This window comes from Pundamilia nyererei, unplaced genomic scaffold (assembly GCF_000239375.1).
Source record: "Pundamilia nyererei isolate P.nyererei 1_Seehausen unplaced genomic scaffold, PunNye1.0 scaffold00107, whole genome shotgun sequence".
NCBI lineage: Eukaryota > Metazoa > Chordata > Actinopteri > Cichliformes > Cichlidae > Pundamilia > Pundamilia nyererei.
The window spans coordinates 1454613-1466617 of NW_005187508.1; the positions used below are offsets into that span (position 1 = coordinate 1454613).

Sequence of the window (12005 nt, forward strand, 5' to 3'; positions counted from 1 at the left end):
AAAATTTCCCTGCCTTGCATTTTGCATTTTCTCCCCACCCCGTATCAATGTGTGACACAATAATAAAAGCTACCTCGGTGTCACGTCACAAACCGAAACACAGTTCATAGATACAAACTCAACATAAGAAATCGGTAAAGACACAATTTCATTGCTTCTACCCTTAAACTGACCGGGTGGTGCCTTTTTCCTCACCGACACATTAATGCCCCTGTGCAGCAACTTTCACATTTCTGAATGAAAACATAAAAACACTTCACTGACTGAAACTTCCCACTAGACTGTTAAAACCCACGAGTACACGAAACCAAGGCTGAGTTGCTTTTAATAAGAGAGTGTATGTACAAGAGAAAGCGAGCGTTAGCAACCTGTCATCACTTCATGATCTGAGCTTGCAGAGGCAGATGAGGTGTGTGGTGTGTTTGTTTTTTTTAATTATAGCAGATCCCGAAGGAGGAAGTTGGCACGAGTGTTTTAAAAAGAAAAAGAAAAGCTGAAGTATCTATGACACAATGCACAGTAGGCGTGATAGGATACATTCTGGAACGTTTCACATTGTATTGGCGTAGCGAGCAAAAAAAAAAAAAAAAAAAATGTATTTGTAAGTGTGTGTTTAAGTCCCAAACATTTACTTGAATGCATGTGAAACAAAAAGCTTTAAAGCTGGAGATCATGTTGCGCTGAGAAGCTTGTGAGCATGCCATGTGGCTTGCACAGACTGAACTGCTGTTTTGGTTGTGTAGCCACAAGAGGGCGCTGCTCTCAGGCCAGCTGAGGAGCTGCAAGCAAAAAGAAAAAAAAAAAGTGTCTGGCCCTTCCACAGCTGATCAGAGGTTTGGTTCAGCTACCATATTTCTATAAAAATGAGCTGGTCTTAAATGTATGAGCTGGCAACCAGCTTTTTTTTTTCCTCTCTTTGGCTTAATGAGGTGAAAGGGTTTAAACATTAACCCTGAGGAAACATTTCCTCACTCGCTGTCGCAGTCCAGGTAAGGCCAGCCATTTCATTTTAAAGTCAAAGTGGTGTAGTCCAACACTGAACCCAGCACAGAGTTGCATTCAAGTTGCACGGCAGAGGGTTTCACACTAGGAGGTGTCGTTTCTTGTGTAAAGCCAGGTGGTCAGAGCGGGAGAAGCTGCGGTCACAGTCGGGACAGTGGAACGGTTTGACTCCCGTGTGCTTGCGGTAGTGTCTCGTCAGCTCGTCTGAACGGGCGAACTTCCACGTGCAGCCTTCCCAGCTGCACCTGTAGGGTTTCTCCCCTGCAAAGAGAGGAAATGACACGAGGTTTGTTAGAAGATGTCAAAAAGTTTGAGGCTTCTGGAAAAGCACGGCTGGTATATGAATGAAGGCTCACCTGTGTGTGTCCTGCGGTGTGCTTTGAGGTGGGAGCTCTTGGTGTACACTTTGTCGCAGCCGCTGAAGTCACAGCGGTGAATCCTCCGTTTTTTCAGTGTGTCAGGTGAATCAGCAGGGAAAGGGTGCCTTGTGCCCGAGTGGACTATTACTGATGGGTTGTTACCCCTAAAAGAAACACACAAAGGGTAGAAAAAGATTTTAAACGCTGGTGCTTTGTCCATCTTTGTCTAATGTTGCCAGCAGAGGGAGCAAAAGTCCTCTCTTATGACACTGAAACCCACAGTTTAACTTGGCTTCAATGCAATAACAACTTCTGCCAGGCAGGAAGCTGAAAAACCCGCCTTTTCCAGTCAGCCACACCTTTGCCTTGCCCTGTCAACCTCTGTCAATCAATGTTTATAAATTTATCCTTGACCAACTCCAGGAGACTGAAAACTGTCAAACAGCAGGTGAATCTGCAACACTGTTTCCAGTCAGAGCACATCAAGTCCTGCTTCTTTGTGTGTGCAAACAAACGCACAAAATGTACCAGTTTTACAGTTACAAGAGAGGAGTTGTCTTTCATCACTGTGTGTGTGTGTGTATGTGTGTGTGTCAGTTGAGAGCAGGTGTTGAGTGCTGAAACATGATTCCACACAGATCAATTCTGCATAAAGGAATGTGCAGAAAATCCCCTCACACACACACACACACACACACACACACACACACACACACACACACACACACACACACACACACACACACAGCAGCGTATAGTAACTGTATGTACATATTGTTTATGAGGATGTGTGCGTGCTTTGTTGACAAGATGTGATGACACACAAAGACGCACCCTCTTTTTTTCCCTTTAGGGTCCAATTATTTCATGTTTGGCACGATGACAAGAGCAGCCTATAAAGGGAACCGCCCTAACAGCCAAAGTAAAAAAAACAAGGTGTACTTCACAGCACACACACAAACACTGACATACACTAGCTGCCAGCAAGGGCTGACTATTACATGTGCATCCAACTTGCAATTATTTCTTCTGAGGAAAAACTTATTTTGCAGAGAGGAGGGGACCGGAAGAGGAAGGTAAGAAAGTGCAGGGGAGATGTTGGACAATGAACACAAAGCTTAATAAATCAATCAATCATAATAACAGTAATAATAATAATAATAATAATAATGATGATGAGGGAGAATGAGGGGAGGAGGAAGCAGAAGAGGAAGAAATAACCCAAACAAAAACAGTAGGAAGAGGAATGAAGGTGGTAACAGGACCCAGATGGCTGGCATGAACTTGTGACGTCTTAGATAAGGAAAGAAAGAAAAGAGCTTCTAATGTGAGGCGTGGCTATTGGGCCTGATGGAAAATAAAAGGAAAATTTTCTTCTGTACTTCCCCAGTGGCCGAAACTCTGTTAGTGAGACAAAAGAATAGAACAGACAATAACAAATAGCCAGTGCTCTTCACAGAAGCAAGAATCTAAAGACAAAATAAATAAATTAAATTATGGCTCCACAAACATGAAGGAAATAGAACTGTGTCCAGACTCAGGCTGGAGACAGATCATTTTCTAATGTGTTATCAAGCTGATGATAAAATACATTTGGAAACAACGTTTGTTTTATGACTTGGAAATGGAGCCAAATTTTAACAATTATGTTCCATCAGAGTGAGATAAGCTCTAAATCTTCGGATATAACCAGTAAGTTCACGCAGTTCGGTCAGTGTTTTTCTTTTTTTCCCCCCTAATCACACAAGGCTCTTACTGGCTGCCCGCTAATAAGAACCGCACCGCCCTGATCCCGGGACTGCCCCAGAAACTGACATGGCTCAAACTACAGTGACATGCAAAGAACAGTCATATCTTATGACAGGACTCTCTAATAACAAGACTGTAGGTTGTATTCCGTTGCATATGTAATGATCTCGACAACATGCTTTTGTTTTAAACACGCAGAACAAAAGTTCAGATTAGGGAGCAGAGAATAAGACCTTCGGCAGCAGGGAGTGAGTCAAAAACGCTAGTGAAACAGGGGTGTGGAGTCAGGGGACGTGAAGTGTGTGGCCACCACCACCAGCGTGTGGGTTTTTACATGGAAAACAGAAGGAGCTGTGACAACTCGCTGACCACTGAGTCCACACAAAACTCGCTACAGAGTGTCGTCGTGTTACTTACTCGTACTCGTGTGGCATCGCTCTGACTGATGACTTCTCGTGACTGCTGGGGTCATGAGCGGGTTCAGTCTCGATTTTGATTGGCTTGTGCAGGTCGTGGGTATCACTTCGCGGCTCCAGAGGCTTCGTTGGGTGAACTGGGTAGGGATGAAACAATGTGTGAGCTGACAGTATGATCAGGTCTAAATCACATTAATAATTAATATGTTAACATAAATAAATAAATCAGGCATCTAAGGTCCCCAGAGGATAAATCCTATCAGTGTGGCTTTTTACTTAAAGTTTCTTCTAGCACCATCACGAGGTCAAGTTTAGACTGAAACCTTTCTTCTCAGCCTTTTGGACCAGTCAGGTTTAAACACAGTAAACGATTTTTGCAAATTTAACAAGAAAATGCCACAAAAGTGATGTGATTTAAATGCAGTAACAACATGAAATGGATACATTTCACGATGACTCCTGCACTGATGTGTTTTTAATGTGATTCTCTAATGACTTCTTGTTTTGTTTTTAGCTTCATGTACAGTTGCAACACAAACACTGAACTGCTCTCACCTATCTTGGGCTCCCAGATCCTGAAATGGTCATCGTCGCTGCTGGCAGGTGAGTTCATCATTATTGGCTGGTTCAGCAAATGTGGCGGGTAATAGGGGAGAATGGGCAGAGGCAGTACGATCTGAGAAACCATGATCTGTGACTTTGGGATGACCCCGGGGCCCCCCGGAGACACAATGGTGGGACATGGAAGGGAGGAAGTGGGCGGCGGGAGAGCGTGGGAGGGTGAGGACCGCAACTGAGTGTGTGGGGGCGAGTTGCGGGAAGAGGTGCGGCTCGCCGAGCTGTAAGGCGAGGCAGGGGAGCTGCGAGGGGACGCCGGGGTCGACGCAGAGGAGCAGGGAGGGGACTTGGAAGATGAGTGCTTGTTGACAGACAGGTCCACGGGCTCCATCTGGGTGTGTGTCAGCCCGGTCGGGGTGTGAGAGTGGGACAGGGGGTGCATTCTGTAGAAGTGCGGCGGATGGGGGAAGATCACTCCAGGATAGAACGACTGTGAAAGAGAGGATGTAGAGAGAAGAGGAAGCAGTAAAAGGGGGACAAAAGAGCAGAGGGTTAAAAATTTCCATTCTGCTTTGAATGGCAGGGAAAACATGTTTTTGCCACACAAACAATTACAGCCAGCCAAAAAATTGAAACACCGCTCTGTTTGGGAGCAGATAACTGTTTTGTCTCAGAATACAGTGTGTGTTCATTAGCCCACTGCCTGGCAGTGTGCGTAGCTATTGTTTGCAAATGTCCACTGTACATTAGCCTGTTTGTCCAGGAAGAGCTGGAATGTGGGAACCAGTCTGTCTAGACACGTATAGGTGCGCGTGTAGTGTGTGTAGGGGTTGCTGTTTGGTATCAAAAACATGATCAGGCATGATAATGCGAGTACACGCACACACACACACGCGCGCACACGCACACACACCTTACCGGCTGAATGTCTGTCTTCGGAGGGTAATCATACATCAGCATGGCTGCACACGCCAGACTCCTGCAGAATACACACATAGCACCAAAAATCAATATACAGGGAAGACATTTACACACTCTTGATAATAATTTACTTTATGCACCAATGCAACATTGTAGAAACACTTAAAACTTACTCAAACATTTGTCACCTCTCTACTTAAAGTACTGAAAGCAAAAGGACACATCCTTCAGATAATGCACCTCTATCACACTCCCCTGTGTGAGTATAAGTGACCCCCCCAAAAAAAGAAAAACACAAAAACAAAACAAAAACGGTAGAGAACCTAAATCTGAGGTCATAATTAATGGTCAGAATAAAGTAGAAGAATAATTCTGTCAAATTTTTCTTTTAGTTTAAAATTTTAAATATAGCCATGTGCAAACAGTCTCAACATGAATGCTAACGAGCAACTACAGCTGCAGACTTTGCTTTGTCTGCTGCCTGACTGACAAAACTCCAACCACTGCAGCTTGTCCTCCTCTACAGGAGGGTGGACCATGCTGCACCACGGGCTTAAAGTCCATCTGCCAGGCACTTGGCCAGCAAGTCCAAGTCTGGCATCAAGGTGGAGTGTTTTCTGACTTTGTCATGCCCCTCACCCAGGGCCAATTTGCCTTGGGAGACCCTACCAGGGGCATGCTGCTCGGGGCAGAGTGGCTCTGACCACAAGATCCGTCTTGTGGTCAGAGCGCCTGAAAACGGATAAGCAGATACCCTTAGTTACATACAGCCCCAACGTCCACCTTGTTCATGTATCTTCTTCTTATGGCAAGACACTGCCACACCAAAACACACATTTTGTGACGTAATGAAAAATAAATCACATTAAGTAGAGGGAATGATGTGACAGGGTCTGTATTTAAGTAAAGGAGACCGCGAGGACACGATCAACGTTGGTTCAGCCCCAGACATATTTTTTTCTGTCAAACTTGACACATCATCTCCTCTTTTTTCACCGCTCAGTCATGGTTTCAAACAGGTACTCTGCGTTTGACAGATAGCGCTGCCGATGTCAATCAAAAACACTTGACATTCAGACTTGTGAATTAAAGGGACTGGGTTTTTTTTTTTTTAAACGAGAATGCAACCGGTTGCAGGTGTGATGCAGCTAGAAACTGCCCCGTATCTGAGAAATGGGACACACACACACACACACACACGCACGCACACACGCACGCACACACGCACACACACACGCACACACGCACACACACACACGCGCCGAGTATTTTGGATCAAAAGCGTGTGAGGTTTCAAAGGTGTTTCCAGTTACCTTGGCTTTGAATGGCCAGGTGCAGCTGGGATGACTCTGCTTGTGCTACATGAGGGTGTTTATTAGCTTCTTTGTGTGCTTGTGTGTGTGTGCGTGCGTCTGCTGGTGCATTAAGGCAACATGAACTGTCAAAGAATGTACCCTGAGGCAGTCTCTGTGTGTGACCTGATTAAAGTCCACAGTCTGAAGACAAGTTAGCCTTTAATTATTAACAAATGGGCAAGAACAAGTCATTACACCCTAGCGCACACATATAGGAATGCACACACACACACACACAGTCCAGATGGGGAGCAGACCAATGGTGAAGCAGGATGCTCACTAGCTGGCTCAGGAAGGGTGTGAACATGACGACTGAAGCCTCACCCTTTGCCCGGCTCCAAAGAAACAAAGAGCCTACCGTCAGGTGGGAACTGGGTGTGTTTTGAGGGCGTGTTTTCTAATCCGGGTTTGTACTGTACTGTAGTTCAACTTGAGGTCAAGCAGTTGTTCTATTGTCATTGTAAATCACACATTAAGGTGACAATGAGACCAAGTATGAAACACAAACGGATCCTGAATTCGGAAAAAAGGAAGAAAAACAAAATCACTGACAAAAACCCCCAAAAGAAGAACAGATTAAGGAAAAGAAAGCAGCAAATACCTGCTGTGTATAAAAGAAGCAGAAGGTCTGCCAGAAACAAACACACACAATAAACAAAATCCCATCTGGGAACAAGGTGTCACTGATGAAAAACATTAGAAACCGCGACCAGAAAATCTTCTGGTCCCAAACGTCACAAACATGCACGACAATGTCCCAAAGTCCAAGATGACATTTTAAAATAGTTATTGTCTCATGCCACGTCCACATCACCACAATATTAAGCAAACCTTATTTTCCTTGTTTTTATTTTTCCTTTATACTTACTGTAGATTTGTAATTCTATACCAGTTAAGTTGTCAGTTATATCCTGTTATATACAAACTACATAGATGTACTTAGTGGAAGAAGCTCCTTTCAGCTGCTTGTTAAGCAGTTGCCACAGCAGATGGATCTGCATGTTTGATTTGGCACAGGTTTTACACCGGATGCCGTTCCTGACGTAACCCTCCTATTTATCCGAGCTCTGGACTGACACTCGCGTGCGTGAGGCTGAGTTCGTGTCTCCACCGGATCTTGAGCAGACGATCACAGAGCCAGGTTTCAGTGACTAGCGTCACTATCAGTACCTCACCAAATGTGTAAGGTCACCAAAGTCTAATCGGTTCATCCCCGAGTACAAGTCTATATTTGTGCCAAATGTGACAAAATCTCCTTCAGGTGTTCTTCGGATATCATCGGGGGCCACGGTACCCTCAATCTTTGCCAATTCTAATCAGTAAATCCTTGAATCCAAGTGAACATTTGAGCCAAATTTGGAGAAATTCCCTCAAGGAACTCAAGAGATATTTAATTTATGAGAATGGATCAGAAAACTGGAAAATGTTATGCTGTCACTAGTGCAAGGCAGGCATGAGTAACTCAGAGGCTCCTTTAGGCTCTGTCATACAGGAAGTGTTAATTATCTTTTGACTTCAGGGCTGGGCAGGTGTGGGCTGTGTACGCCTGTAAGTGAGAACATGTATATTCACAAACAAAGTGTTCAGAGCCTCACTTATCTGGCTTCATCTCTCACTGAACAACATATGCATCGCTCAGTGCATGTTAAATTCTTTGAAAGAATGCGTGCAGTGACAGGAACATGCTGTTCTCAGAGTTCACCTGTCATACATAGTCTTGCATTTCCCCTTTCATTAACACTTTTGCACGACAGATGCGAAAACGAGTTCTTGGCAGCTGGTTAGTTGGCCACAGGTACGAGTAAACGCAGGGGAGAATTTGGCCGATGGTGTCAGAGCACGGTGTCGTGCAGCAGGGACGGCAAATAATTCACGTTATTTGCTTCAATCCAAAGACAGGCGTGTGCCTAGTGGTTGGGTTTTACCACACAGGAAAATGAACAGAAAGGAGTCATCAGATAACGTGTGACAGCAGGATGGCAAGCAAAGGAGGGAGAAACTTTCCCTCTGGGTGTCTCATGAAAGAATAAGCACAATAAGTCGCACAAATGTAACAATCACAGGAAAGAAATTTCACTCAGCCGTGCAGCATCTTCCTCAGTGGCCACAAGGCCTCAGCAGATTAGAGATAAACTGCAGCTGGAGCAGCATTTCTGATAACTGAATTAACCGTTTAAGAAGTTCCCACAGGAATCCCCCCCCCCCAAAAAAACCCCAAAAACAAAACAAACAAAAACCAAAAACATATTCCATGAAAATGTGAAGAGTTCTTTCTTATAAGACATTAACCTGAATATCTTTGGTTTAATTAATTTGGATATTTTCCTATTACTTGTTTCTACACAGCAGCAGGCTGATTGCATTTGTCATAGCTCTCACTAGACTGTGCTCTTATTTTCTACAAAATTGAACTGACATACTCGAGGACAGGAATTAGTCAGCACTCTTTTCCTTTATTGCCTTTCCAGGTAAAAACAGACAAACAAACCAAACTCCTGCATCATCACGATAAATAAGTCGCCCTACTTGGGCTAGGTTTTTTTTCTGCTACTGGGTTTGAGTTTGTGCATGTCCGCAAATATTGTCCTTCTAGGTCAGTGGAACTACTGTGTATTCAGCCCCAACCCACTCTGCAACCACCTTCTACACCCCTCTATTGTGTCTCCACCCCTGGACTCTTCTCCACTCGCTCCCCAGCAATCACTCATGTCTTTACTACTGTATTTATCTGAACCGCACACCACCCCACACTCTTATTCTCTCCCCCTCTGTGAATGTTATAAAACAACATGACTGAAGGGGAAAATATTGTGGCTTGGACTCCCTGGTCTCTCTCTCTCTCACACACACACACACACACACACACACACACACACACGTTTCTGCTAGCTCAACAGAATACACACACTAAATCACTAAAAGGACTAAATTATTACAGACACGCACACATACTGGAACACACGCAGACAAAAGCTGGCCGGCACACACAAAGTCTCTCTCTAATGGCAACAGGCTGGAGATGATGAGATCACCAGAGAGACCAAAAACCTCCAGACAACATCTTTGTCCAAGAACATGCCACAATACACTCACACACATTTTCAGCCTAGCATCTTCTAGCCTCTTTACCCCCTCTTCACTTAAGTCATTGTCACCTTGTGACAGTCCTGTAATGCTTCATGTCGTGATATCAGTCGACTCAAGGAGAACCTCACATACAAACTCACTACCTATTCACACTCTTCAGGAAAGGCGCCCATTAGTCTTAAATTTAACATCCTAATTGCATGACTCATCCAGGTACTCATCCAATATTATTCCAACATTCAACTTTTCCCTTTCCTGACCTCTCCCTAAAGTACTATCACTTCTTCTGTTGCCCCTCACTCATTCCAATTTATTCCCTCTTTCAAGCTCTCACTCCCAAGTGTAGCCCCTTGCTCCCTGCTTTCAACCCTTACCTCACTTCCTGCTCATGACTCCCCTAATAACCCAGCACATGCTCCAATTTTGACTCCTCTCGCTTTAAGGCCCTTGCTTACCCCCAACCTCCCCCCCCCATTCCTCTTATTTTGGCTTCCCATTCCCTCATCCGAGCCACGCAGCCCACTTCTCGTATTTTTACGCCCCCAAAGACACATGCACACACACACACACGGGCATGTAGTCCCCCTGAGCTCCTCTCAACTAGACTATGAGGCTGCAGGGGGGGGGGGGGGGGGGGGGGGTGAGCCAGAGGGGGCCATCAGCAGGGGAGAGGAAACAGGATCCATCATCTCAGAAACACACATTTAAAGACACACCAGACTCATCTGGTCGCGAGGCTCAAACACTGACAGAGACACACACGCGCACCTCAAGTCGAACTTGACGGGGGTGCGCGAGAGAGTGCGCAGCGTTTTGAGGCTTTCCAGACAACTGAGGACAGAGGGAAGGAGAGAACAAGAGAAGAGGGAGAGAAGCGGAAGCCCTTAGAGTTTAGTCTGACTGTTATTATTTCCACACTGCGTGATGGGTCGGGGGGTGTACAGAGGAGAAGGAGGTGGAGGAGGAGGAAGAGGAGAGCGAAGCCAAAAGGGGGGTGCTGCTGCAGGGGGCCTGCGGTTTCCTGTTTGACTCCACACACACATATTACACCTCCCTAGTCTGAGAGAAGAGAGGTGGGGTGGGGGGCTGGAAGGAGAGAAAGGGCAAAGAAAACAGCCGCTCTGACCAAACTATGTCAAAATGGAAGTGGAAAGAACAGGGCAGAGAGAGAAATGGGGAAGAAAATGAAGTGGGTTTCAACCAAAATATGACAAAACTTCAATGAACCTCAAACATGGGGGGGTGGGGGGCACTAAAGAAGGAGCTACACAGTCACAGTGGCTCAATCCAGTGGTTTGAACACACAAGTGTTCGGTGTGTGTTTAGATCAGTGTCCTGTCACTCTGCAAACTTGTGCAACTAGTCACAGCTTTTCACGTTTATGGCCGCCTGTGGAGCAGCGGGTCTTTATTTCCTCAACTTCTCATGGAGAATCACCAACTACTCAACATCCACCCGTTTAATGTTTAGCCCTAATGTTCCCTAGCACATGCCCTTTGAGCAGAGTGTGCGCGCGTGCATATGTGTGTGCGTGTGTACACACAGTCTTGCGCATTTTGTTCCACCAGATAACATCAGCATGTTGATTCAGGAAAAAAGGCGTAGGGATGGGTGGAGTATTTGGGGCGTGTGTGCGTGTTTGTGCTGCACTAATGCCAGACAAATAAACAGGTAATACACAAACGGAACAGCGACTCATCCGTGTTTTTCTGCTCAACAGTGAAACAAAAGTACAAACTTCAGGCAACAGGGAGGGGAGAGATGTCGCCCTCATTCCACCCATCCACCCCCCACATCTCTCTCCCTCTCTCCTCCCGTCTTTCTCTCTCTCTCTCCAGGCTCTAAACAGGATAAGGGCTTCATATGCCAAGTGGAATGCGTGACGCAAGCCTCAGCCTTGAAACAAAGCACAGGAAACGGGGAGAGACAGAGAAACACAGAGGGAGAGTACAGGGAGAGATGTGTATTGTAAAGAATGCAGTGACACAACAGGACTGAAACAACATCTCAGGTGTGACAGTTTGGGAAAAAACAAACAAGCAGATGCCCTCTCCTTCACCCTCACCCACACACACCTGTCACATATTTTCCCCATCTGTAACTGAACTCAGCACAGACACACAGCAAAATCTGAGGCTCGTCTTTCAAATCACTGCTCTATTCTGCATCAACGTCAGCCTCTACAGTTTCACAATCTGACCTATGAATAAATGAGTCATGTGCGCAATAAACAACAATAAATATGATAGTCCTTATGATTCATTTCACTTGATGAGCCCAGCAAACACCCATTTCTCAAAATGTTGCCGTTTTCCTTATATGGAAATATTTCTTCCCCCCAACTCACATAAAAAAAAAAAAAAAAAAAAAAAAAAAAAAAAAAAGTGAATCCATTTTTAAATAATCTAAAGTGTACTTCTCAAAACTTACTATAATGTAACAGAATAAAAAAAGGTAGTAATTAGTAGATAAAAAGGATCCCCAAGTAATAACTTTACTATAATCTACATTTATACAACAAAGAAATAACGCATTGTGTTATTTAATGAGGGGGGGGG

The 12005-nt window shown here is 44.9% G+C and overlaps 1 protein-coding gene across 2 annotated transcripts in view; it reads right to left on the minus strand.

Annotated features, from left to right (window-relative positions):
• Position 1: 1 nt before the first annotated feature.
• Positions 2 to 12005, minus strand: part of klf3 (Kruppel like factor 3 (basic)) — a 12862-nt gene continuing 858 nt past the window's right edge. Inside the window, exons 2-6 of one of the 2 annotated variants that reach the window (XM_005741155.1) lie at positions 5003 to 5063; positions 4082 to 4574; positions 3528 to 3663; positions 1359 to 1525; positions 2 to 1263 (exon numbers count right to left, since the gene is read on the minus strand). In XM_005741155.1, the coding sequence (XP_005741212.1) occupies positions 1082 to 1263; positions 1359 to 1525; positions 3528 to 3663; positions 4082 to 4574; positions 5003 to 5044 (1020 nt within the window). In that variant the 5' untranslated portion in view covers positions 5045 to 5063 and the 3' untranslated portion in view covers positions 2 to 1081. Of the gene's footprint in view, positions 1264 to 1358; positions 1526 to 3527; positions 3664 to 4081; positions 4575 to 4997; positions 5064 to 12005 lie in introns of those variants that run through there. The other variant, XM_005741156.1, reaches the window with a different exon arrangement.